Genomic DNA, 26,279 nt, shown 5'->3' with positions numbered 1-26,279 from the left:
ATCAACAAGGCCCAAGGACAATCCTTTTCTAAAATCGGTCTCTGGATTCCCACCGATGTTTTCACTCATGGACAACTATATGTTGCTCTATCAAGAGTTCGTACCAAAGAAGGTCTTATTGTAAAATTCAGTTCTAATATTGTCACCAATATCGTTTTTAATGAAGTTCTTTGAATAAAGCTTATTATTCTTCTCTGCTATCTCGCTAGACAACTCAGCTCTCTTCTGAGGTTTCACTCCACAACTCATCTCTTCTCTGCTATCTCACTCGACAACTCATCTCTTCTCTGCTATCTCGCTAGACAACTCAGCTCTCTTCTGAGGTCTCGCTCGACAACTCATCTCTTCTCTGCTATCTCGCTAGACAACTCAGCTCTCTTCTGAGGTCTCGCTCGACAACTCCAGCCTTCTCACTCGCCCCCATATGTAGGAGTATGGGGGGAGAGAGTATTATTATAACCACAGAAACACAACAATGTGCCACATAAGAGACAGGAGATAGTGCTCGCACTACCCCTGAATCACCAACCCTCTCAGAAGCACCTCTGCTCTTATCTGGGTCTCGCTAGACATCTCCAGTAGTTTGACCATTCTCAGCAACACTTTTGCTATTTTAGAATTTTTTTGCCCTCGCGGGGATCGAACCAAAAGGTCCGCGCGCCAATGGCGCGCGCTACCAGCTGTGCCATGCTGGAAGCGATTGAACTTCGACCAATAACAATATACAACATTTCTTTATTTGTCAAAGTGAAATAGTTTTGAACAAACACTATTCAAAAAAGTAATTTTAAATTGAAATTATATCAAATTCACGATTTGTTCCCAAATATTTTAAACTGAAACTCAATAAGAGAAGATCTCATATTCTCACTGATAATCCGAAACATGACATTTGTTTCAATGCTGTTTTCAACCTCAAGTTGTAAAATTCAAAAACCAAGCTGAAAATATGTTTTAAAAATCTAGAAACTACAATAATTTTTATGTGAATTTTTGGAAAAATCTCAAGCCAGACGGAGCACGCGCCTTGGCGCGTGCGAACGGCTGGTAAGTTATAAAATCACAAACACGTTTCACGTGAAAACACCCAAAAACTGATCCGTTTCTCTGTCAGTCCTTAGTTTACATTCATCGTCATCTCAACGATTCTTGTCACTGTTTAAGATAAGACTGGCATGCTCCGTAAACAAAATTCGAGCTCCTTGAGCATCTTCTTGCTAGTTCTGCTGCTTCTTATTTCAGTGTCTATTTTTATCACGTCCAATCAAATCAGTAAGTTTCAAAAGATCATAGTTATGCTAGTTACACGGGAAAATTCAGATCGTAAATTGGAACAATGCTCTTTGCCGAGCTTCACACGACAAGCTCGAGTGCTTAACCCAGCAGCTCTTTACACTTCCCATTCTGCAAAAGAGGTCCGCAAATCTTCTTTTAAATCTGCGGATCAGGCCCGGAAGCTACTGATTGCTGCAGCAAAGTTAAATGACAACAAGGACTTTTACGCGAAGGTGAAGACGGAAGCTCATTGTGAGAATATGGAAAGAATTGGAGAGTCAGGAGACGGGGGAAAGTATGTTTGCAATCCAAAAATGGTTCGAAATGGGTGCACGTTGATGTCATTGGGACTTAACAATCAAATAGAATACGATGAACACATCCACAAAGCTACAGGGAAGCAATGCATCATACTTGGAGCAGATATTGTGAGTTTAAAACGTTTGAATTTTAAATATTCACTCTGTAAATTAAGGGAGAACAAAACGAAAAGACGAAAGAGTCATACAAGAATATCAATGGCCAATTGTTCGTAGGAAAAATCCCGGACAATCTGCCCATCTCATCGATGCTCGAGAAGTCTGGTAGAAGTGAGATTGAGCTGTTGAAAATGGATATTGAAAATGGAGAGTTCACTGCTTTGGAGCCACTGATCAAGGACTATTTTGTTTGTCAGATCTTCATTGAAATTCATGGAACCCCGTTGAATCACTTTGAACTGCTCCAAACCATGGCAAAATACGGCTTCCGTATCTTCAACGTGGACCCTAACCCATATTGCGAGGCATGCTGTGAGTACAGTCTCATCAACGACTTTTGTATGGCACAGTTTGAAGTTACTCCGTTGGCCAGCATCATTCCACCAGTAACTGTATGAGTTTTTGTTTTGTTTTTATTTTATTTTATTTGTGTTTTAAATAAAGTTTATGTAAATTGAATTCTTGGTTTTATTTCGACACTAAACCAAATCAGTGCTTATTAACGTGTACTCATATTTTTCGGCTTTATCCGTTTCTAGTTGAAATTCTTTTTGACTCAATTTTGCAGCATCTAATTTTCACTGAGTTTCACAGCTTTTATTAATTGATGGAAAATTAGTAGAATTCGTTTTTTCTTAATCAAAAGTCTATATTGAAAAAAAATTATTACAATAATAAATCATTGATTTGACCTTTTTATGCTTTTTTCAAGGCAAAGCTATACCCAAAAAACTCACTAGTTCATCTGAAAATGAAACAATAACCAAACACAGATTGTTCAAGCCAAACATTTTATATTGATTTTACAAAAAAAAACTTTAACATACAAAACTTTTTTTGATTCATATGAAAAAGGTCGGTGAAATCATAGCTGCTGCAGACGCCTTGATGTTTGATGACGCATCACAAATGTTTTAGCATTGACTGCATCCGGAAGAACTAATTGGTGTTTGACTCTGATTGAAGTCTGAAATCTCTTTCATATAGGCTTGAGATTTAATCTAAATAGAACAAATAGAGGTTAAGGGGTCAGATCGGATTTTTATTTGAAAACTTACAAATTTTTTTTTCAATTTTTTCGAAAAGCTAGTGTCTGCAAGAGGTTTGCAGTTTCTATAAAACATCTTTTTCTTGAGGCCCATGATTTGCCAGTTGCTATATTCCTACTTGACTATGCCCTCTTGTTTTGCAGAGTTTTAATTTCAAATTTCAATACGTCAATCTATAAGAAACAAAAGGAGGAAACATCACTGACCACCGTTCTCTTTCCTTCTATTCGTCAGTTGTCTCGATGCGATCAAACTATCACTTTCCCCCTCTGCGTCTCTTTCATATTTTGCCTGCAACTCTCACTGCGTCTCTATCTCTCCCTCTCTTGCCTGCCAAACGGACAAAAAGTCCACTTTAGTTTTCTTCTACCACGTGCTCTCGGTTTTCGTGATTTTCGTTTGATTTTTTTTTCAAATTTTCAGCAGATGTTGCTACGAAATGTGCTCTCCAAAGGTCTTCGGCTCAGAAATTCCAGCAGTTACTGCTTGAGGCGTAGGTTTTATATTTTACAAGTTCAATTTTTTAAGAAAATATACTTTCAGCGGGTGTTGGACTCGAACGCGACGTCGAAGATGTTTTGGAAGCCGCCCATCAATTTGCCAAGAAAGAAATGTACCCAAAAATGGCAGATTGGGATAAGCAGGTAAGATTTTCCCAAAAACATTCTTTTAAAAAATGATTTGAAATTTTTCAGGGAGAGCTCCCGATGGACGTGCTCCGGAAAGCTGGAGAAATGGGATTCGGAGCCATTTATTGCAGTGGCGACCATGGAGGATCCGGGCTCTCTAGACTTCATGCTTCAGTAATTTTTGAGCAGCTTTCAATGGGATGCGTGTCGACGGCAGCTTATATTTCAATTCATAATATGTAAGTTAGCTTTAAAAAAAACTAGTGAACTATATATCTTATAGGTGCGCCTGGATGCTGGATACCTACGGCCCGGAGAAGCTTAAAGAGGACTTGCTCCCAGACATGGCTGTTTTCAAAAAGCTCGGATCCTACTGTCTCACAGAGCCAGACGCGGGCTCCGACGCCGCAAGCATCAGAACCACGGCTACCAAAAAAGGAGATTATTATGTTGTCAACGGATCGAAAGCTTTTATCAGTGGAGCAGGAACTTCAAATAAGTAGGTCTTTCTTGAGATATTCTGTTTAAATATTGTAAAAAATTTAGCTACTTCGTTATGATGCGGCAGGATGGTGCAGCTCCGGGAGCCAAGGGAATTTTCTGTCTTATGATTGAGGATGGAACTGAGGGATTCAGTTACGGGAAGAAGGAGGATAAGCTTGGGTGGAACTCACAACCAACAAGGATTTTGACTTTTGAGGATTGCAAGGTGAGCGTTTTAGAAGTTTTAATTTTAAGAAGTATTAATTGACTGTTTTCCGATAAAAGAAACGATTGCCCTGAGCATTTGTATAAATTTCCATTTTCCATTTTCCAGGTACCAATCACTAATCAAATTGGAAAAGACGGGTTCGGCTTCAACATCGCAATGGCTGGGCTCAACGGAGGACGCATTAACATTGCGAGTTGCTCACTAGGAGCTGCTCAAAGGAGCATGGACTTAGCTATTGAACATTTGAAATATAGAAAACAATTTGGTAAGAGCTTGGCAGACTTCCAGTATAACCAGTTCAAGCTTGCGGAGCTCGCCACAAAATTGTATACTAGCAGGTGAGATTTTCTTGTCAACTAGAAACTTTTATAAAAAATTTGAACTTATTTTCAGACTAATCGTTAGAAACGCCGCGGAGCAACTAGACAATGATGATCCGGAGAAGGTGGCTCTTTGTGCAATGGCGAAGCTTCACGCCACTGATAATTGTTTCGATGTGAGTAATTTTTCAGCCGACATTTGACAAAGTTTCTTGTTCCAGGTCGTCAACGGAGCTCTGCAGATGTTCGGTGGCTACGGATTCCTGAAAGATTATCCGGTTCAACAGTACCTCCGCGACATCCGAGTTCACCAAATCCTTGAAGGAACCAATGAAATGATGAGATTGTTGATTAGCAGGGACCTGCTCACTAAGGATGTATTCTGGAGCTCCTGAGCCATATTTGTCTCCAAGGAATTTTAGAAATGGGTATTTCCAATTGCTCATGGCATTTTGCTATTTATTACAAACTTTTATTGAATATAAATGTTTTAGATTTTCCTTTTTTCTGCACAAAAACGAAATTAAAGACTAAAAATTAATGCTCTTTTATTTGTAAGCATATTCTATCACAATTTTCTTTTCACTGTGTGGATAGGAGCTTCACGTCCCTAGAACATCACAACCAAGCATCGTTCCTGATCCCGGTAATGAGTAGGCTCATATATTTTGGCCCAGTTGGCAAAGCAGGACCGATAAATTTTGGTGGATTCTCAGCAACTCCATGAAGCCATTCAAAGACTTGAACACGAGCACATGGATCATTTTCATTCATTGGTTGGTCGTAGATATTCACTCAAGAGTTGATCCAAACTGCCCGAAAAGTTTGGGGTGCTCAACTTCAATTGTTTCAAAGCCGATCCTGTCAACTGTCGGCAACAATTTTACCAAACTACGTTTTTACCTAATTCTAATAATTGGGTTCAAATGATTTATTGTTTCAAAAAATAAATTTATAGTTCTAAGACATTTTGAGTTCCGAATCTTTTGTCAAACTTTCAGTTTCATAATCTAGCTCTAAACCTTCCAGATCGCCGTCTTCTCCAGCAGCAGCTCTTGCACAGCAGCAAATTCCGGTACAAACGCAGGAAACAATGGATCCAACAATTCCACAGAAAAACAGAAAAACTAGAATGCAAATGACGGCAATTGCAACTTCAACCGTCATGTACCACTCGCAGTAGTTGGTCTGCTCACAGCATTCTTTCCAGAGAGCGTTGGTACTTTTGCAGGCGTCATCAAGACAGTAGTCGCTGCTAGCGGTGTCCGAAATAGAGATTCATTAGAAAAAAGCTCGTGAGAGGTCGGACGCTGCAGGGAAGCGATTTAGCAGAGCAGCCCTGGGACTCGGCTGCTAGATTTATTATCTTCAGAAATGGGTTTAAAATGTCGGCTGCTACTTTTTTGTTGTCACAAAAGCGCCTAGTGTCGGTACATCTTCAAAACTTACATGATCGACATTTCTCGGCAAGATCTGAATTATCAAACAGCGACATGATGCAAGTTCTCAAAAACCGATAGATACAACTGGTAATGATCGAACATATGCAGTTGTAAAGATTATATTCTCACGTTTTCTAATAATAAATAAAAGACGTGTCTTTCTAATTGTTTTGTCCATTATCTCCTAGTTTGATCAGTTCTAGTTCTGCCGATTTATTAAATTTTTACGTTTTTATAATGGCTTGGTACGACAGCAGTGAGAGCGCTCAGAACTGTAAACAATGTAAGTTTTAAAGTCTTGATAATGCGTGCATCGTTTTTATTTCAGATGTTCTTTCTTCGGAGTACGATGATTGTGTTGAAGACGACACGTGCATGAGGACTAACTCTATGTATCTGGAATGCTGCGTCAAGCACAGATACTGCCGATGGTATGGAAACACCGGCTTTTTCATCCTCATGCTCTTTGTCGTCATTATTTGTATAATTGTATCCGTCGCTGCAAGTGTCGTTTGTTGCTGTACGAGTTGGCGTACCGGAGTCGGACAAGACGATCCGGATCGTGAGCATTTTGAAGACATCTGCGAGGAGAACACTGTTTCCCATGAGGCTACAAAACGCTCCAAAATTGCTTGATCTATGCAATTTAGGCATGCGACTTGAAAATCGAAAAAGATAATGTTTTTTTAATGAATAAAACCTTTATTGTGTGTTCGTCGGTTTTTTTTAACCCTTTTAGTGTCAGCTATATATTATGCTTCAAGTTTGTTGAAAAAAAAACGTGTTCTGAAAAAATTTAGCCGCTCGGAAGAAAAAACCACCCAGTTCAAACAGTTGTTCATTCAAGATCGATGCAACTTATATCACATTCAACGTCATCCCGTGCCAAAGCCTCTTCATACATTTTCCAGTTAATATGCACATCGTGTATAGTTCTCCATGTTTCTGTGCTTGTCTTGTACTTCATGTCTTCCGGGCAATCAACCTGGCAATGCCGCCTGAACAGCCCATCGGCGATTTTTTCAATTTCCGGATTACGATCCATGAACGATTTCAACCGTTTTGCTGTGAGAGTTATAAGTGTTGGGCGCAGTCTTTCGTACTCAAATTGTTCCAGATTTTGAAGTTCTGAAGTGAAAAGATTAATTATACTGTCGTCTGGAAGAGATGACTAACCAGAAACGTCAATCAATTCAGGAACTTTTTCAGGAACTGATGGGGGCTCTATTATCCAGTCTGTCTGAAGAGTTACTGCTTTTCTATACGGAATCGGTGAACGTTTCGATATTTTTTGAGAAGAATAAGACTCCGATGCAAAGCGCTTTCGAGGGTCTGAAATTGAATTTTTAAATCTTCTGCAGCAACTTTTTGAAAAAAAAAGTGTGGCTCAGTTTTCTTTCCACAAAAAAAACACTTACCGGTCGGCTTCATCTCCAAAACTCGAATTCTATGCAATAAAACCATCGCAGTTTGAGAAAAATCCTCAGAATCCAAATACTTTTCCAAGAGTTGCTTCAATCCAAACCAGTTGCATATCTCCATAGTAATCTTCAGATTGAGAAGTTGGTTTAATGATCGATGCACATGTATTCCAGCTTCAAGACTCTTCGCACACTTTGACAATTCCTCGAAAGAGGAGTTCATTGCCATATTGAGTAGAAGTGAACAATAATTTCTGATGGACCATCTTCTTTGTTCCCCAAATCCAACGTTTTTTTGGGTTTTCACGTAATTTGTTGGATACTTTTCAATTTTTTTAAAAATCAAACAGTTATTTTATAAATTTTGTTGAATTCCTAGAATTGAACTATTATCAAGTGTCATTTTATTTAAAACGAGGCTCCATCATTCTACATTTTCATCACTTTATTGCATTTTAAATATCGGAATCTTCGTGATAAAGAAGCCTAAACTGTGAAAACTTGTCTTTCCAATTTTAATAAGGTTTTGATGTTATTCAAAGCGGTATCATCTTTATTTTTGATTGAGACTTGAACAAAACCATGGAAAAAGAAGAATAACGGGATCATGTCCTTCCAACTTTTAGGAGCCTATTCAGAAGGTCTACTTAGTAAATATGGGAAACATTTTGGCGGGAAGATGGAAATTTTTGGGAAATAAGTTTTGGTGATGCATTAGAAATCCCTTCTGGAACATTCGAGAAAACTTTTTGAAAAGTTTTTGAAATCTTCTAGAAAATTGAACCATTTTTGGGACACTCTGAACAGTCGGGAACATTCTGCAAGAATTCAAGACACTCTAAAATATTCTAAAATTTCCTGGGAAATTCGATAAATTTTTAAAATCTTCTAGAACCCTCTGAAAAATTATAGAAAAAGTTTGGATATCCTCAAAATAGTGTAAGATTTCATTTTTTGTCTTTAAACATTTAAAATTTGCTAGTTTTGAATGTAATGAATGTTAACAAATCTATAGAAAGGTGTAAAATGTTTGGAAATTTTGAAAAATTTTGTTTGGAGAATTCGAAAAACGATTAGATTAATTTTGAAACAGCACATTTTACGGTAAGTTTAAGAATGTTATGAATTTTATGATTTGAAGAACATATCGAAAATTTTATGATGCTTAAAAAGGTCCAGAAATCTGAGGAAAAGAACGTTCCACGTAAAGTTTTTAGATAAGAAAAAGGAAATCAAGCGAACGGCTGGTTATAATTATAAGGTGATGATGAAATTATCAGCGAAGAGCAAGTCGGCGAAAAAAATTGTACAATCGCCTTGAATAATCAAACAATAATAGACAATCACAATGATCACAATGCATTAACTCAAAGAAAAACAAAAAAAAACATTGATAACAATCTGTTCCAATTATAAGGACACGCATCCACGTGGATTGTGGGTATATATAGTAGAAACGAATTAATATTAATCAGTCATTGTTGAATCAAGAAGCGGAACACCCCTCTTCTTCAACATCGTCCATTGGAAGTGCCCTGCCCTTCAACCAACCAACCAACCAACCAGTGCTCCGTCCAGCTACCCTCTTTTTGCTCATTCCACTTGCCACTCATCAAGGATGTTTTAAACAATGCTCCGAAATCCGAAACAGTTACCGTGCCGCCACACACTAGATATTTGATCGAACAACTCACCATCAAATGTAAAACTGTCAGTTTCGCTTTGGATTATTTCAATGTGGGCATTTCCATCGACTGATTGGATGTCTGCCAATTAACATGTAACTTTATTGTAGAATGAGCATTGTTAAATGAAATTGATTTTGAAAGATGTTATTGTATATTGTACATATTAAACACTTTTATTAAACATTATAAGTTGTGTAGAACAGGGATTGTCTCCTAATTTTGGAGGAACACGATCAAATGAGACGTAGTTTGATCGCAGTGAGACAACTGGCCAATAGAGAGGAGAACGGTGGTCAGTGATGTTTCATCAAGTTGTTTCCTATAGTTAGTGAGGCTATAGAGTTCTGCAGAGCCCGCATGTAAGGTGTCTAATCTGCTCATCAAATACACTGTCTGCTGCTCTCTAATCACCAGTTTAAAGATTTCCGCAGAAATTGAAATGGTCCCTCTGCTAACAAATTTAGCTCGCACGTTGTCGGCAACTCTTTGGCAGCCGAACCTTCACATGTTAGATTTCCTTAGATTTCCCCAGTAGTTATAAAAAACTACTCGTGATACATCTCGGAGGTTCAATGGGCGTCTACGACACATTGCTACTATTTCATTGACTCAATTCGGAATATTTGGAGAACTTAGGGCACTCTGATTTTCATTCTAAAATCGATATAAATTGTTTGGTTTGAACATTTTGTGTTTGAATTGTTTTGTTCATAAGTTTTCAAAAAAATACTTCACTCATGAAGGCTGTTGGAGAACTTGACAAATATCAAGACTAAAAAAATATATATTTGGTCTTTTGAAACAGGCCTTGGATACTTTGAACTACATATGACGGCTGTTTTTATATTTTCTTGGAAGATGTTGACAGCTTTGAATTTGGCTTACAATTTGTTAGTAGATGGCGGCTGCTCCAAAATCCACCAAAAAGACGTATGCTACTTCAGAACTCGGCGAGCAATTTCATCATATTTGTTTGTTGTTGCTTTTTTGCAATTGTTTTGAATAAACTAATTTGTCAAATTAAGACCGATAATTTCCTCGGAAATTTTGTTCTTATAGTTTCTGGTTTGCTTTTTCTTCTGATTCATCGATTCTGAATATAATTCCGTTTATAACATAGCAACGTTTTTCACCATTTGTTACAGCGGTTTTTTCGTCACTGCTTGATGTTTCTGTCTTGTCCTGAAATTGGAGAAAAAATCTGAAATAAATCCATACTGCTTTATGTTAAAAAAGTTGAATTTAATAATTTGCCAAATTTTGATGCAATCGCGCTTCATCAAAACTTCATGTCTTACTCTAGAAATTAAAAAAAAAATAGTTTCTCTTGTGAAGTTTATTGTATTCTGAACAATTAGACTTAAAAAATAACACAATTTACATTAAATTTTGTAGAGATAATTTTCTTTTCGAACTCACTGTGGGCCCAAAAATCGATAGGAATAGGAAGTCGAGTAAAAACAAACTAGCTTTTGCTACAAAATTTTCGCGTTTTTATTATAGTAGCAGCACATATTCTGAAATATGCAGAACGTTTCATTTATAATTGTGTTCCTTTGCAACTGTATCTTTCTAAGCCAGGAGTTACCACTGAGAACTGTAATACATATATGCAAGAAGTTGTGAAATTGCTAAAACCGAATAATTTGCAATGAATAATAAAAATCGAAATTCCAATCTCAAATCACTTTATTTTCAATTCTAGGTAGTTTTAGAAGTTTTCGAAGTCTTCGCATTGAATTCTTGTTCCGGGCGTCCAAAAAGACCAATGAGAACCGCAAGTGCAGCACTTCCAGCCATCAACACAGCAGACGCAACACACATCCAAGCAGACCAGCCCAACTAAAATTATAAAACAAAAATTAGCGGAATTATTAGTGTGCTGATTGTAATACCTTTAAAATACTTATGTTGTTGAATTTTGCGTTATCATCATTAAATTTTTTCACATCTAATCCCACCAAAGTAACGGCAGTAACCATGAAAAGGCAGGTGAGTGCAGAGAATCCAGCAATGACGAAAAAAAGAATGCGAGTCAAAAACGAGAAGCCTGACTTGGTGGTCAAAGATCTGAAGGTTAACTAAGTATTGAAACGTTCATTAAACTCACTGAGCAAGACCAAAAATAATCTTGAGGACAACAAAGAAAGCAATTGATGCGAACATGAGCCAAGTTCCATACTTGGATTTTCCCCATTCTGTATCTGAACGAACGAAAGCAAGAATGGAGTAGGTGCCACCAATGTCATTTTTTAAGTTCAGAATAAAAACCCAGTACGGCAAGAAAATTCTGACAACATCAAGCGAGTGCAGTGGTAATCAGACCTCCCAGAAGAGGAATGCAGTGAGGAATCACGTTCATGAGTGAAGAGCTTTTTGATAAAAGTCTCGTAATAAATTTTGTATGCGAATCATTGTGTGTAAAGTTTTGTCACGTTACACAACAAAAAAGGTCAACAAGAAAAATAGAACGTGTGGGATTTGGAACAAAAATAAAAGTTTTCAAAAAAAAAGAAGGAAACGTGATTAAAAAAAATTAAAGGACGATCCGTTTTCCAAGCGCTATGCACTGTGGATCTGAGAGTCAGGAGGAGTCTTGTTGTATGAAATAATGATGGAAGTAGTAACCCTGTTGTTCAGCTGTAAAACTTGTTTTCAGGATGGGTATGTATGAATGAAAGTTCTTGATGCAGCTGTTCAATACACAACTTTTTTTCGGAATACGGAAAATTCGCTGGAAAATATTTAAAAAAAGGAAACAATATAAAGTTGTCGGACTATCATAACTTAAAAATTCAAAAGACTCAATAATCCAAACAGGTTTCCAAATTCGACCAGATTATTTTTTTCTTTAAAATAAGTTAATAAATTGTAATGTTCTTCCAGTGAACTTGAATTTGCAAGAAATGGGTCATTTATAAAAAGTTTTGAAAAATAATTGATCAAAAACGGGTTGTAGGAAGCTGACAGTACTTATACATACCTTCTTGTGTACACCGAACGGGAGAACTTGGCTCAGACAATAACTTCGCGGTTCTTGCACAACATCCGCTGCTCTTAATATTGCCTATATACATCCTGATGTCAAATGGTCATTACGGGTCTGTGCACACCTCTCGCCTACACGTACACGTTCCTAATTTCGTTCAACCTGCCTACACTGCTGAGTTCTCACTCAACAACCGTGAAGTAGATAATCTTCGAGTTTTGTGGCAAAACCATTTTCCACTCACTCAATTACGTGATTATTAAAAAAAAAACAAGAAATATTTAGGATAGTGTCTGACCTGTCCCAATTTTAAAACAATACGTGACACGTTGCACTGTTATAAATAGTGGAAAAATCAGTTGAGAAATCAGTCAGTCTACTTCGAGAGAAGCAATTCTCCACTACTCAACGCAATGCGTCGCATGCTGTATCAACTAAGAGAAGGCAACAGGTCTATGCCGAGTGCACATAACAGACATGGTCGAAATGCAGATGATGCTCAACAATGCTCCGTCTGTTGCTTATATACTGCCACGTCATCAACTTCGTGAAAAACAGTGCTCCTAAAAGAGACTTCACAATGGGCCTGATGTTTTGATAGTAGACGATGTTGGATTAAATGCGAGGAGTGAGCCGGCACCACTAGTATTGATCAGTAATAATCCGTACTTGCCAGCTCGTTTTGCTCTTCAACCAACAATGCGCATGCTTCAAGGAGTACTAGAGGAAACAATAGTGTGAACTAAAATTTTGTGATTGCGAATAAATGCAATTTTGTGAATTGTTTTTTTGTGCTTGAACTGACACATTGGACTTGACAAAATCCGAGTGATATTTTTAAACGAGACTTTGAAAAGCTGTTCCCGTAAACTGGAAAAAATCAAAACAAATAAATTATTAAGAACTCACGTTACCACATAAAAATTAACTTCAATGATTTGGAAGTTCTTAATTTGATCCAAATTTCAAATCAATTAATGTTTTTGTTAAAATGTAGCAGACTGTTTCCGATGGATATATTTTCAGCTATTGAATACTTTATCATTTGCCAAGAACATTGTGTCTGAAGTAATAATTGCTATGAACAATATCAAATGTGTGAGTTGTCTAAATCTATATTTTCAGATCAAGCTTTGCATGGCTTCAATATTCATCAAGCTTAAGTAGAGCTCACTTTCCACATCAAAATTATTCAATTCCAACTCATATTATATGATTTGGAAATTTTCCTGCTCCATTTTCAAATTGGCAATTTTTAATACGAGTGGCTCAATAGAAAATTGTATATTGTATATTCATTGCGATTTTTTCCGTTTGCATTCACATCTCAAAGACATCTACCTACCAAACATCCAATGTTTTGCACCGTCGTCATCTTGGCTTCTCTCCTGTTATGGATCACTGCTCTTTCTCCACCCACCGTCATCAAATCCCCAAGTCTCAGCAATTGGGGTTTCTGGAGTAAAGTGGAAAGTTGTCCGTCGGTATCATTTGTTCATGGAATGAGGATCAAGTATGATGCAGCAATTTCTCATGATAACACTGCTCTCAATGCGATTCAATTTGTCTGCAAGCATCACAATCAACATTTCGATAATATAACTCATATAATAGGAGCTGATGGACCATTTGGAGTTTGGCAAATTAGTTTTCATTACTGCTCAGATGGAGACTACGTGATTGGATTTGCTCTTCAATCAGATACTTCAAGTTCCGGTGATGGTACTGGTGCCAACAACTTTGCCGCTTATTGTGGAAAACCAGATGGATCAAGAAACAATTTGAAATTGATTAAAGGTAGCAAATTCAATTTAAATAGAAGTAATTGCATTTTAAATTTCGAATTTTAGATGATATCCCACGCGAAAACGGAAAATGGAACGACGATCAATTCTGTCCGCTTGGGCAAGTTGTCTGTGGAATCAGAGTCCAAATTGAACCGAATCAAGGATTAGCCGATGACACTGGTCTCAACAACGTCGATTTGCAGTGGTGTGATTTCACAGACGTCACCTGATTGCCTATTTGAACTTGAACTTCTATTTTTGAATAAGAAAGCTTTGTGCCAATACTATTCACCTTCGACTAGAATAAAAAATGGTAATCATAAGCTGCATTTATATTGTAGCTGTAAAGCAATTTTGAATTTACAATGTACCAGAAGTCGCTCGACATTTAATTTTCTTATTATTCTCAATGGTTTTTCCATGTTGCTTTGTAACGTCCTCTTTCTTGCTCCACGCAGTCGTGGGACACCAGCTGTTCAAAAATAATAATCATTAAGCTCGATTCCGACTACAAATACTAATCACAAACTCCTCGTTTGAATTTCATACGGATTTCAAAAAGCTACTGACAAGTGGCTGTAGAACTGTTTCGTGAATATTTTCCCAGTTTACAAGCATGTTTGATTCAGTTGAATATTTTTTAAAAATACTTCAAAAACCCCCCTGCCAAGTCCTTGAAAGTACACGAATGCAAGCAAGATTGCAATAAAGCGAGTTGAATTTTTCAAAGACGGTCGTGCCTACTTCATTTCTACCTGCCTACACTGCTGAGTTCTCACTCAACATAACAATTCTCCATTAAGTCAATTACGTGATTATTCAAAAAAAACAAAGAATATTCATGATAATGTCTGACCTGTTCCAATTTTAAAACAATCCGTGACACGTTGGAAATGGCATAAATAGTGGGGAAATCAATTTAAAAATCAGTCAGTCTACTTCGAGAGAAGCAATTCTCCTCTACTCAACGCAATGCCTCCAGATGCTCTCCGACAAAGCTCCGTCTGCTGTTGCTGCCCGCCCACCCTGAGCTCTGAGCTTAGGCATAATGCATGCTGTATTAACTAAGAGAAGGCAACAGGTCTATGCCGAGTGCACATGACAAACATGGTCGAAATGCAGATGATGCTCAACAATGCTCCGTCTGTTGCTGATATACTGCCCCCATTATCAACTTCGTGAAGAACAGTGCTCCTACAAGAGATTTCATAATGGGCCTGATGTTTTGATAGTAGACGATGTTGGATCAAATGCGAGGAGTGAGCCGGCACCACTAGTCTTGATCAGTAATGATTCGTTCTTGCCAGCTCGTCTTGCTCTTCAACCAACAATGCGTATGCTTCAAGGAGTACCAGTGGAAAAAATAGTGTGAACTATATTTTGTTATTGCGAATAAATGCAATTTTGTGAATAATTGTTTTGTGTTTGAAATGACATCTTGGACTTTTCTGTAAGTTGCTTCGATTTCCGGACCGTTGTGAATCAGGAAATTTTCATTTAAAAAAATCAGTATTATCTGAAGTTTAAAAAGTTTTTTGGAGTTTGAAACAGCAGCTAATACAAAGCTTCGTCGTTAGGGTTTTTCAGAGTCCAGGTGGGTTCCTCCGTATTATTTTTAATCTAGACATTTTTGTAGAAGTGAACAAAGTGTTTTCTGTACGGCGTTTATTTTTGAGTCTGAATCTGCGGTTTATCTGGGCGGAAGACCGATGTGTGTCTGATAATAAATTTTTACCTGGAAATTAGTACTGACGAATGGTCTAAAATTAGACCACCGGCGATTATAGGTTTAGTCATCAGGCACCAATCGAACATTCAGAGACAATCGAAATTTGAAAATTACAAAAAACGAAACAATATTATTTTTTGAAATTCGAAAAAATGCGATGAAATAATGTTGGCGTTTTTTTTGAGATATGAACCACTTTCCAACCAACTTTTTCTACTTTCTTGCCAACTTTACCCACTTCTCAGCCAACTTTTGCAATTTTTTGTCAACTCTCACACACAATTTTTAGTTGTTTAGAGAGTAAAAACGCTTCCACATATGACCGCCTTTGGCCAACTTTAACCAATTTTCGCCACTTTTGTAGATGACAGTTAGAAATGAGAAACAGTTGGTTGAGAAGTGGCGCCGATTTTGCGAGTTATCATAATCTGAGAAAAAATATGTTGGCTAACTTGAAAGTAATTTATTATTACGATCAAGTAATTACAACTAAGAAAAACTTTTTTATTCAGAACCGTAACACAACATATGAATGGTGAAGAAGACTATGCAATTATATAAAAGTTGAAATCGATTGTCTAAAATTGTCTTAAAAGTTATCTAAATTATATAAAAAGTTTGATTATGAAAGCTGAAACGTTTTGTGTCGGTTTAAGTAATTGTTGAGTCTGGCAAAATTGTATTCGCAAGTGAATTAATTATTTGATGAAAAATATATCCGTTGCTAAGAATCTGTTGTACTTTTCAAATCAAACTTCACACAAAAATTTCCGATCCGGAAATCATCCGGAATGGGTTGGAAAAAAACTCGGAAACGTTTTTTTTTAAATATTTATAATTTTCAAAAAAAAAACAACAATTTTTTAATGTTGCACTTGACGTAAAAAACTAAAGGGGTCGCAAAAATTCTTATTAATAAGCGTATACGTGACCCTATGAGATGTGTCATGTGTACTACGGGCGTACCTCTTTTTCGTGTCTTTCAGATTTGTTGAACCAGGTTTCAAGTTTTTTAACTGTTTCCCACCAGTCTTGAAGTATGAAAATGTGAGTTTTTAACGCTTTTCAGCTTATTACAAATTATATTTTAGGATTTTTCGACGCAAAATGCACTTATTGCTCTTATTTCATTTGCTGATTCTAGTTATATTCCTTTGTTTACAAAAACCCAGAAAACCTGAATACGGGAGATATCTCAACATGCAAAATGTGACACTAGTTCCAAACTATGCTCGGATACCAGTTTACGTGAGTCAATTTTTCAGAATTCCCAAATGATTACATACTTTTTTTCAGCATCGATCATGCATTCGTATCTTGAACCAGATAAAGCTACCAGCAACATTTTTGATTATTGATATCGATTTTCTAAAATTGTTGGAGAATAACGATTGTAGATGGAGTTCCAAGAATAAGATAAAGGTACAATGAACGCCTCAAACAACTTTTTATCTTGTTCTTTCCAGGTTGCTGTGAATTCGAGACACTTCCATATGAATATCCGACATTTAAAACTGGACACCATTTACTACAAGAACGACCCAGACAAAGATTATTTGGATTTTGAAGCCAATCCTCGGAGATTGATCCCAAAGTAGTTTATAGTATTGTTCCGTACGGAATATTTCGCATTTTCTAGAAAGTTACAAACTCACTGGATTGGTAGCATAGAAATTCCGACAAATGTTTAACAGTTCTCAGAGTTTTGGAAGCGCTCGAAGTTTGTCGATTGTTTGAACTTGAAAGTTTCAAGGAATATCACTTATGTAAGTAATTGCATCGGACCTGTAAAATGTCAGGAACTTTAGATGAGACAAACCTTATACAATCCTTTGCAGGTTTCCCTTACCACGAGCTGATTGAGTTCAACATGTACCCATTTCTCAACGGCGGAACATTTCTCGGCTGGTGCCGTGAGTGCTCTGTCATTCCGCACACCACCGACATGGATATATCGATTTTCGCAAACGAGTACAATCCAGACTATGTGAAATTGCTGCAGAGCTACTGGAATCCGTCTAGTCTTGAAGCTTGGCGAATGCTTGGATTGGTAAGTCTTCAGAACAGTATATATTTGGAAGTAAATTGATACATTCAGATTGATGACTCCCTGGAGATTACTATGCGTCCAAAACAATGGTCCGAGTACCCAATTGATTTATTTTTGATGTATGATGGAATGGAGATTGGAACCCTCACACATCATTGGGTTGGAGGACTTGGCAGTAAGTTTTTGTTGAATGAGCTTGATACTACATGTCATTATGAACATATTTTTTGAATCACGATTGCAATCGCAGGACGTTATTACATTTATCCTTTCGGTGCATCAGCACATTGACAGTGCAAAATATTATTAATTTTCAGCTGATGGTAGGAAATACAAGTACAACTACCATATCTACGATCCATGGAGTGCGGCGGATCTTCATGGGCATATTTTCTGGTTCTCCTGCACTCCTCTTGAGAAAATTTTGGTATGTTTTTTGCTGAAAACGTCTTAGTGAAGAGGCTGAGTATGGAGAGAACTGGAACAAGGATCACCTGTCATCCGAATACAGATGGAATTATTCGCAGAAAAATGTAAAGAAAAATGGGAAACTCACAGAGGAAGAGATGAACACGGTTTATAGATCACCTACTGTTGGTGTTCGTGCCGTTCAAAGAGTTTTAAATACTTTTATTTCCAAAATACATGTTTAAATAAACCTGTGAATATTTATCTTTTTGAACACAAAGCGTCTAATGCAGAAGCAGGAAAAAACATTTAAAACTAGTTCTCATGATAACACTGCTCTCAATTTGATTCAACTTGTCTGCACAATCAACAAAACCCCCTGTTGAGTATTTAGACATTAGATTTCCTTAAAAATATTCGAATTCATGAGAAATTGCAATAAAATGGGTTGAATTTTTCAAAAACGGTTGGATTCCGGCAATCACAAATTACAGGAGAAATCGCTTATATGAATCAACTCATGTCAATTTGCCTTCCTACGATGCCTACCTCTAGCCTACACGTACACGTTCCTACTTAATTGCTACCTGCCTACACTGCTGAGTTCTCACTCAACAAAACAATTTTCCATTGACTCAATTACGTGACTATTCAAAAAAAAACAAGAATATTTAGGATTATGTCTGACCTGTTCCAATTTTAAAACAATCCGTGACACGTTGGAAATGGCATAAATAGTGGAGAAATCAGTTGAAAAATCAGTCAGTCTACTTCGAGAGAAGCAATTCTCCTCTACTCAACGCAATGCCTCCAGATGCTCTCCGGCAGTGCTCCATCTGCTGCTGCTGCCCGCCTGTCATCAGTGCTCCAACAAAAGTGTCGGCACCCTGAGCTCCAAGCTTAGGCATAACACATGCTGTATCAACTACGAGAAGGCAACAGGTCTCTGTCGACTGCACATGACAGACATGGTCGAAATGCAGATTATGCTCAACAATGCTCCGTCTGTTGCTGATATACTGCCCCGCCATCAACTTTGTGAGAAACAGTGCTCCTAAAAAAGATTTCACAATGGGCCTGATGTTTTGATAGTAGGCGATGTTGGATCAACTTCGAGCCGGCTGCACTAGTCAGCAATGGTTCGTACTTGCCAGTTAGTTTGCTCTTCAACCGTCAATTCGTATGTTTCAAGGAGTACCAGTGGAAACAATAGTATGAACTAAAATTTTGTGTTTGCGAATAAATGCAATATTTTTTTGTTTTTTTGTGTTTGAAATGGGCTTTTTGAATCTTTAAATGGTTTGGTCTGGAAAATATTATTTGAAAAGCCAGTATTATCTGCAGTTCAATTAAGCTGACAAATCTACTAAAACGGACCTCCGACGCTTACAGGTCTCTTCACCAGACACTGTACCCAACTGCTGAGCGCTCTGTCTGGTGTAATGTCAAAGTTCTCAGAAACCAAAATTAACTCTATCCAATTTTCATTATCCGAACCATATAAATTCTCCCCACAAAATAATCTTTATTAAATTTTAGACCAACGACTAACCAATAATAAATGTAATATGTTTTAAGGCGTATACTCAAAGAACTGTAGAAAATTTGTTCGCGTATCAAAAAATAACTTTTTTCAAGGAATAAAATCAGCTCCAATTAAAAGAACACGTATCCACATAAATTTGATGAGCAATTAATTAATATAATACAGTCGAGAAGCAGAACACCCCTACATTTCTAGCTAAAAATTAAAAGTTTTAATATTCCTTCCCTGACTTTTCACACATAATCCTATGCCAACAAATTGCTCCCAACTGCCAGAAACAATGGCTAGTCTTAGATTTGAATGAAGAACGACATTTGCTGAAAGTCAATAAACAAACTAAATAAACAAACCACAAAAAGTACGTAAAACTCACGTGGAAGCACGATTAATTAGACTACAAGTAGATTAAAATTGTTCACTTCCTGATTCTTGTGATGCCGTTCCTCCAGCCTGCTCCGTTGACTGATGATTCTACTGTTATTGCAAAACGAAACTTGATTGATTATTCCGAGAAAATCTCCATGGAAAATGCCAGAAATGGATTGTGTAAGTTTATAGTTTCCCTCTAATTTCTCACAGCTATACTTTCACAGCAAGTCGCCCGATCCGTGTCTACGCTGATGGAATCTATGATATGTTCCACTACGGTCATGCCAAGCAGCTCTTGCAAATCAAGCAAATGTTTCCGATGGTTTATCTGATTGTTGGCGTGTGCTCCGACGAAAACACTTTGAAATTCAAAGGTCCGACTGTGCAATCGGAAAACGAAAGATACGAATCTGTGAGACAATGTAGATATGTGGATGAGGTGCTCAAAGATGCTCCTTGGGAAGTCAGCGTGGACTTTTTGGAAGAGATGAAGGTACCCTTCTGAGCAGGCAACTTCACTAAACTTTCTTCCAGATCGACTTCATAGCCCACGACGCTATCCCATATCAAACTACTGATGGAAAAGATGTATGCGGAGCACAAAGCTGCTGGAAGATTTTTGGAGACTACGAGAACCGAGGGAGTGTCCACAAGTGATTCGATTTGCAAAATCATTCGAGATCGTGATGAGCTCGCAAGAAATTATAATCTGGAAGCTGGAGTTTTTGCGGTAGGAAAAACTATATATTTTAATTGATTGAAAGATATTTTCAGCCTGGGAAGTTCCAAAATTTCTTCGAAAAAGTTGTCAACCGTGTATTTGGAATATATTGACTCTTCTATCAAACTTGATCTTCTCATTCTTTGAAATTACGTATAAATGAATGATGCAGTTTTTTCAATCTTGTATAGTCAACTCTCTTTTCCATTATTCTGCGAACTTGAGGAAAGTTCCTACTTTGTGTTCTATTCCTCTCAGGTTAATTTTTTCCCCAACTATGTCTGGTTTATGTGATCATTTTATTATTCAATCCTTCTCACCTCTAATGTCATGTGGAATCTTCTTTTGATTGTGTTTCCTCTAATAGTCTTGCACCCCTACGGGTCAATCGAAAATTAGTCTTGCAGCCACTATTAGTATTGCATGCAAGACAAATAGAGGAAATACGGTACTAGTCTTGCACCCCTATTCTTGCCAGACCAGCAGTATTTTGTGAAAACTTCAACAATTTCGTCATTTTTTAGCTAAATTAAATTTTAAAGTGTTAAAATAACTGATAAAGCAATGGAAAACTATGTATTTTGCACGATTTAGACTGTTTCAAGTCAAATTTTTGACAGTAAATGGTCAATTTTTCAAAGCTATTGGATCTTCGAAAATTAGTCTTGCAGCCTCTATTAGTCTTGCACCCCTACGGGTCTATTGAAAATTAGTCTTGCATGCAAAACTAATAGAGGAAATACGGTATATACCTTATATATATATATATATACATACAGCCCACAGAAACAGTGCGACCAAACCGTGGGAAGTTGAACGCATTTTGAAAAAACCGCCATGTGTGGTGTCTGATCACTGGTCAATCTGATCAAGGAAATGAGGGAATTAAAAACAATCTTTATTAAAAACTAATTCATAAAATCATTTTGAAAATTGCCAGAAACTTATTTAGATATGTGTTTGCGTCCTTGCAGTAACACAGAATGTTTTGACACAATCCGTAGTGCTCCCATAAGTGTCAAGCCGCACCACTTTTCCCACTTGAATGGTGTCAGTTGTAACATTAAACACAATCATCGTCTCAAAATGAGCTAACAATGGGTAAGTTGTCTTGACTGAAATTCTATACATCTTCCGCTCTCCAGAGTAGCCATATTCAATTAGATTTGTAGCCTTCAGCATCTTGTATGTCTCGCACTCTGAGGTGAAATTAGAGGTTTCTAGGCTTTCGTGAATTTTCGTGAAGCTGAAGCTTTCGTCAAGAAGCTTATTTCCGAGATATTTTCTCAAGTCCAAACTGAAAATAAGAATCGAGTTTTAAAATGAGGTAATTCACTTACTCTTCAACATTAAACTGATCCACTTGGCAAATGCAATATTGTACCGGAATCGGAAGAGTGCCGCACGTTCTTGGAAAACTTGGTTGTTGGCGAATCAACGAGTTTCCTTTCTCGTTCGGAATTTGCAATACTTCGCGACTCAGATACTCGGATTGTGGTTGATACTGAAAGCCGAAACGTTTTCAGAAAAAGATCTTGCAACCAAACCTTTAGAATATCTAACAGAGTTGATACTTTTTAGGCACCAAAATTGATAAATACGGGTTATCACGTTCAAATGCGCCAAGTTCGGATGATATATGACTACCCATACGAATTCCGTGATCTGCGAGGAAGAATACAAAAGAATTATCGAGAACATGATGATGTTTTTCAAAGTATTTCACGAAATAGTCGTCTGCACGCGCAATTCCATCGACAAGATCATGTGATATTGATGATGGCCATATCCATGAGAATAATGAACGATCTACAAAACAGTGTTGTGACTGACGTTCTCGGGTGTTTTCGAGCGATAGTGAGAAATAAAGTGCTCCGAAGCAATTTTCATTTGCGGGGGCGCAGTGATCGAGGCCTCTATAGAGGCCTCGATCACTGCGAGAACGACGAGGGTTCGAGTTCGGCGACGGGTGAAAATGGGCCGAGCAACGGGGTACCCAGGGATCATGAAGATGAGACTGTCTAGGTATTCGGTAGGGTAAGGAAGGGTTCTAGGGAAAAGGTGAACATGGGTGAATACCCTTTTCCATTTTTCTTCGAAAACCCAAAACCACGCCAGCGCTGATAAAAACCACACCAGCACCGTTTTTTTCAGTGCTGACTGGATGGAGAGAAAACACATCAGCACTGGCGTAAACCATGCCAGTAATGACGAAAACCACATCATCCCTCGAGAAAACCACTATGTTCTACTGCCCGACCTCGGGTGTTTTTTCACCAGGGCTGGTGTGGTTTTTGTCGGATACTGGTGTGGTTCCAAATCACTGAGTCCATTGACTTCATAAGAAAAGAGACGAAATTTCAAATGAGCAATTTGAGGTAGAAGTTGAGCATGTTCCGTGTCACCCCCATGTATTTCAATGTAGATTTGACAAACTTCGTAGTTCTTCAAGAATGGTATCAAGCAAGTCCGCTCTGCACCTTCGATATCGATTTTTAGAATCTCAATTTTTGATAAATTGAAGTGCTTGGCAAGGTCGGAAATTGTATAAGCACTCTGTGAGATATCAGTTTCCAGAGAAATCTTAGCTTTTATTGCGGTTCCACGAATTTTGGAGTATGCTTCTAGAGTTACACTGTTCTGTTCATCCTTAAAGAATTAATTGTTCTAACAGGTGATCCATTGTTATACATACCACGTCAAATCCGTACAACATGTTCCGATTTTTAGTCGGCGTCTGCCATTATTCTTCAAAACCAATATAATTATTGAGTCCAAGAGAGAACAATCTGAAAAGAAGTGGTAATTTTTTTGAAACTTTCAAGCCACTTACACAGAATTGTCAGGATTGCAAACCCATTTTCCTCCATCACCAACTGTACCAACACGTACTTTTTCAGGACAGAACACCTCTGGAGCAAGTGCTCCGTAGAGCAAATAGTACTCTTTGGCTTGACTGATTTGTCGTAAAACTTGTTTTCTAGTAGCAACTTGTTCTGTTGAATATGCTTTCATTTTCTGCAACAAATTACACGTGCAGAGTTCGAACATGTTAGAGGACTTACAGCGAAAAGAGCCTGGAACTCAATTGAAGTGTTTGGTACTTGTTGTAAGTTGTTGATTTTGTTTTTAATATCCAGAAAAGTGGCGTTGGGCTCCAAAGAGGAGACTAGTTTCGATTGTTCTGGAATCTTTTCTCTTAAAGAGTTATTTTTTAAAGGTTCAACTTACCATTAAGTCGATAATGTACATTGCTCCACAAAAATAAATTCAGAAGAGTGAAGAAGGAAATAAAAGCAAGGAAGGTAATCAGGTAGGGAGACATTTTGAGTACTAATTTAATTCCCAGTTTTTGGGTAGAATATCCACGTTCACGAAATACGTGGTCACAACATATTTAACAATATTGAAATAAGGAGCAAAAATATATAATCCGTGATACTATCAAAGAATACGTTTTGGCGTTAGTAGACAGTTTCTCAAGAATAGTTCATACAAAATTCGGTTATGGTACAACTATAAAAAGGCAATTTTATACAATTTGTAATATTCTCTTGCTAGCTGCAACTTGATTTTGACTTTTCAGACAATTGTTAGTTTGTTAGAAAATGTGAATTTTATTCGATAAAAACAAATAAATAAAATTAACATGGGCTTTTGTGGAATTGATTCTTAAAAAATTCCCTTAAAATGTCACACCGAAAAATAAAACAAATCAGTTCAAGAATTTGTGAACACAATACTCGCTTCCAAAATTGAAAATCCACATTCTTATGTGTGAAACCTGTTCAGTGAAGAAGAACCCAAACCATTTTTCTTCAACCACTCGTTTAATGAATATCATAAATTGTTCCTTTTGTTCTTTACTCGGGCTGTGAACCTGCAAAATTGGAGTTTTTGAGCAATATGGAGTTTAGTAAATCAACTCACCTCCAAACTCATTTGGCAGAAAGTAATTCCCAACTGTTCCAATTTTCCATTTTCATAGAAAATATCAAAAGTCCCATATTCGGCGTATTCAGAATCCATCCAGAAATAATCAATTACCTAAAAAAGAAACTTTGCGATACATAGGAAAACATGGCTCTTACGTTTTTATCAAGAATATCTTTCAAAAAGTAATATATATCCACATGAACTACTGGCATGTTTATGTATCTTTCTGCAAATTCGTTAATAAATAATGATTTTTTAAAGTTTTCACAACCATCCAAAAGTACACTGGCCGTTGAAAACCCAGCTTTCTCTCCAACAGCAAATGGAAAATATTTCCCAATGGTTGAATATAACACTGAATTTCCTTCGACAATTGGGTCAGCTCCATAGAAAGACACATTGAGTCCAATATTTTGCATTTCCTGAATTAATTACTTTCAGTACTGTAAGAAGCTTTCAACAAATGTAAATTTGCGTCAATAATTTATACAATGCGATGCGATCACATTTGATGTGCATGAACCAACCTTTTGAAATTTCACCTCAGCGTTAATGTCTTGTCCAATCCCAAGTGTTACAAACACATCATTCGGAGTTTTCTAAAAAAAAAAATTATTCGTAAAAATAAAAATTGAAAATTCAACAACTCACACGAACTGGCAAAATTGCATATTTAACCTCATCGGAATTCTGCAGTGGAATAGCTCGTAGATGTTGAGTAACATTTGTATCATGATCACACGCTCGAGATTTCTTCTCAAAGCTCCCCCAAAAATCTTCTGCGGTCATAGGAATGGCCAAAAACTTTTGAGCAACGCACGAATTCCATTCTTCGAAAAACGTTGGTTTGAAAGATTTCAGCTGGATTTTAGAGGACTTCGGCTGGATTAGAGTTCTGCTGCTTTTGGTAACATTATCATCTACCTGAAAATTAGTGTTTTAGGTAGATGATGACAATTTACTGTAACGCGTTGCCCGTGTGAGACTCATGCGCGTAAGGCATGATCAATATGATCATTTTTAGAAGTCTAAGTAATATTACAATTTTCACAGTTCTAAAAAGGGTTGCCAAGCGTTCCACAGGTCGGCGCATGGCATAATATTATCCGCAAGAAAAGACCGTCGACCAAGCAGCCAATGCTCCACCGCCGGCTCAATACACAGAAATATTCGCGGTGAAATGCTCGCGGTATCACGAATTGTGCCGGCGCTTATACACCAGGATTATGCGGCTGATAGAAAAAAATCAACCGACGCCGACAGCCGATGATCCACACACTATGTGAACAGAAACCAATACAATCGTTTCTTTCAAATTTAATTTTGACTCTTGAACTCACCGGCTCGGTCTTATACAGTAAGACGAAAATAGCAAAACAGCCTGCAGTTAGAAGAAGATACTTGAAAAGCATATTCATCTCAAAAAGCCAAACACTTTTTGACGAAAGTGTCGGTTTTCAACACAGTGAATGAGAAGGCTTTGGGTGTTTTTTGATTTACGTGTGTTTTGATATACGTGGCTTTAGATGATGTGTGTTTTGCAAATATTAGCTCGTAAATGTTAACACGTTAGTACTACTTGTGCATTTTTTCTTCCAATTATTTAGCGTCAAATGTGAGTCATTGAAAACACATTTTTTTGAACGCACAAATTTTAAAACGACCCAAATACGCAATAATACGGTATCCGATTCCGACATGATCGCGATATTTTAAATGAACATTTCAT

The 26,279-nt window shown here is 37.3% G+C and overlaps 8 protein-coding genes, 2 non-coding genes and 3 pseudogenes across 13 annotated transcripts; 8 read left to right on the top strand and 5 right to left on the bottom strand.

The window, feature by feature from the left end:
* Positions 1-1,162: 1,162 nt before the first annotated feature.
* F28A10.5 (Methyltransferase FkbM domain-containing protein) lies at positions 1,163-2,152 on the top strand (the record flags this gene model as incomplete). The annotated part of the gene is made up of 3 exons (NM_061432.2): positions 1,163-1,272; positions 1,321-1,703; positions 1,751-2,152. The coding sequence occupies exons 1-3, from the start codon at positions 1,176-1,178 to the stop codon at positions 2,150-2,152; spliced, it is 882 nt and encodes a 293-aa protein (NP_493833.1). The 5' UTR covers positions 1,163-1,175.
* A 376-nt stretch (positions 2,153-2,528) lies between these two features.
* Positions 2,529-3,018, bottom strand: F28A10.13 (60S ribosomal protein L35). The gene is made up of 2 exons (NM_001361845.4): positions 2,813-3,018; positions 2,529-2,721 (listed from the first exon to the last, which is right to left on the bottom strand). Exons 1-2 carry the CDS (start codon positions 2,894-2,896, stop codon positions 2,620-2,622), a joined length of 186 nt encoding a protein of 61 aa, NP_001348708.1. The 5' UTR covers positions 2,897-3,018; the 3' UTR covers positions 2,529-2,619.
* Positions 3,019-3,226: 208 nt separating this feature from the next.
* On the top strand, positions 3,227-4,966 carry acdh-9 (Isobutyryl-CoA dehydrogenase, mitochondrial). Its single transcript, NM_061431.4, has 8 exons — positions 3,227-3,296; positions 3,347-3,447; positions 3,499-3,671; positions 3,716-3,931; positions 3,979-4,141; positions 4,250-4,482; positions 4,538-4,640; positions 4,686-4,966. The coding sequence occupies exons 1-8, from the start codon at positions 3,230-3,232 to the stop codon at positions 4,857-4,859; spliced, it is 1,230 nt and encodes a 409-aa protein (NP_493832.1). The 5' UTR covers positions 3,227-3,229; the 3' UTR covers positions 4,860-4,966.
* A 1,145-nt stretch (positions 4,967-6,111) lies between these two features.
* Positions 6,112-6,698, top strand: F28A10.7 (uncharacterized protein). The gene is made up of 2 exons (NM_061430.2): positions 6,112-6,189; positions 6,235-6,698. The coding sequence occupies exons 1-2, from the start codon at positions 6,144-6,146 to the stop codon at positions 6,540-6,542; spliced, it is 354 nt and encodes a 117-aa protein (NP_493831.1). The 5' UTR covers positions 6,112-6,143; the 3' UTR covers positions 6,543-6,698.
* Positions 6,591-7,559, bottom strand: F28A10.4 (WSD domain-containing protein). Its single transcript, NM_061429.3, has 3 exons — positions 7,325-7,559; positions 7,083-7,238; positions 6,591-7,034 (listed from the first exon to the last, which is right to left on the bottom strand). Exons 1-3 carry the CDS (start codon positions 7,554-7,556, stop codon positions 6,745-6,747), a joined length of 678 nt encoding a protein of 225 aa, NP_493830.1. The 5' UTR covers positions 7,557-7,559; the 3' UTR covers positions 6,591-6,744.
* Positions 7,560-8,800: 1,241 nt separating this feature from the next.
* F28A10.12 lies at positions 8,801-9,156 on the top strand. Its single transcript, NR_134551.1, has one exon. It is a non-coding gene; the product is annotated as an Unclassified non-coding RNA F28A10.12 (non-coding RNA).
* A 1,530-nt stretch (positions 9,157-10,686) lies between these two features.
* clc-33 (CASP-like protein) lies at positions 10,687-11,399 on the bottom strand. Its single transcript, NM_061428.5, has 3 exons — positions 11,126-11,399; positions 10,911-11,085; positions 10,687-10,857 (listed from the first exon to the last, which is right to left on the bottom strand). Exons 1-3 carry the CDS (start codon positions 11,179-11,181, stop codon positions 10,717-10,719), a joined length of 372 nt encoding a protein of 123 aa, NP_493829.2. The 5' UTR covers positions 11,182-11,399; the 3' UTR covers positions 10,687-10,716.
* A 987-nt stretch (positions 11,400-12,386) lies between these two features.
* Positions 12,387-12,740, top strand: F28A10.11. The gene has a single exon (NR_134550.1). It is a non-coding gene; the product is annotated as an Unclassified non-coding RNA F28A10.11 (non-coding RNA).
* A 575-nt stretch (positions 12,741-13,315) lies between these two features.
* On the top strand, positions 13,316-14,111 carry F28A10.8 (Vitelline membrane outer layer protein 1). Its single transcript, NM_061427.3, has 2 exons — positions 13,316-13,801; positions 13,855-14,111. Exons 1-2 carry the CDS (start codon positions 13,360-13,362, stop codon positions 14,019-14,021), a joined length of 609 nt encoding a protein of 202 aa, NP_493828.1. The 5' UTR covers positions 13,316-13,359; the 3' UTR covers positions 14,022-14,111.
* A 2,448-nt stretch (positions 14,112-16,559) lies between these two features.
* F28A10.9 lies at positions 16,560-18,223 on the top strand (annotated as a pseudogene). Its single transcript has 8 exons — positions 16,560-16,567; positions 16,612-16,768; positions 16,817-16,942; positions 16,987-17,114; positions 17,160-17,286; positions 17,359-17,570; positions 17,619-17,745; positions 17,888-18,223. Coding segments are annotated over exons 1-8 (1,221 nt in total).
* A 1,735-nt stretch (positions 18,224-19,958) lies between these two features.
* Positions 19,959-20,761, top strand: F28A10.10 (annotated as a pseudogene). The gene is made up of 4 exons: positions 19,959-20,070; positions 20,118-20,386; positions 20,428-20,623; positions 20,668-20,761. Coding segments are annotated over exons 1-4 (671 nt in total).
* An 801-nt stretch (positions 20,762-21,562) lies between these two features.
* F28A10.2 lies at positions 21,563-23,939 on the bottom strand (annotated as a pseudogene). The gene is made up of 8 exons: positions 23,846-23,939; positions 23,680-23,798; positions 23,448-23,632; positions 23,310-23,403; positions 23,051-23,263; positions 22,162-22,423; positions 21,955-22,118; positions 21,563-21,911 (listed from the first exon to the last, which is right to left on the bottom strand). Coding segments are annotated over exons 1-8 (1,480 nt in total).
* A 282-nt stretch (positions 23,940-24,221) lies between these two features.
* On the bottom strand, positions 24,222-26,009 carry F28A10.1 (Methyltransferase FkbM domain-containing protein). Its single transcript, NM_061423.3, has 7 exons — positions 25,891-26,009; positions 25,202-25,474; positions 25,078-25,149; positions 24,822-24,972; positions 24,706-24,776; positions 24,545-24,661; positions 24,222-24,494 (listed from the first exon to the last, which is right to left on the bottom strand). The coding sequence occupies exons 1-7, from the start codon at positions 25,966-25,968 to the stop codon at positions 24,330-24,332; spliced, it is 927 nt and encodes a 308-aa protein (NP_493824.2). The 5' UTR covers positions 25,969-26,009; the 3' UTR covers positions 24,222-24,329.
* Between the last annotated feature and the right edge of the window lie 270 nt (positions 26,010-26,279).

Source organism: Caenorhabditis elegans, chromosome II (assembly GCF_000002985.6).
Source record: "Caenorhabditis elegans chromosome II".
NCBI classification, from domain to species: Eukaryota; Metazoa; Nematoda; class Chromadorea; order Rhabditida; family Rhabditidae; genus Caenorhabditis; species Caenorhabditis elegans.
This window is presented reverse-complemented; position numbering and strand designations above follow the sequence as displayed.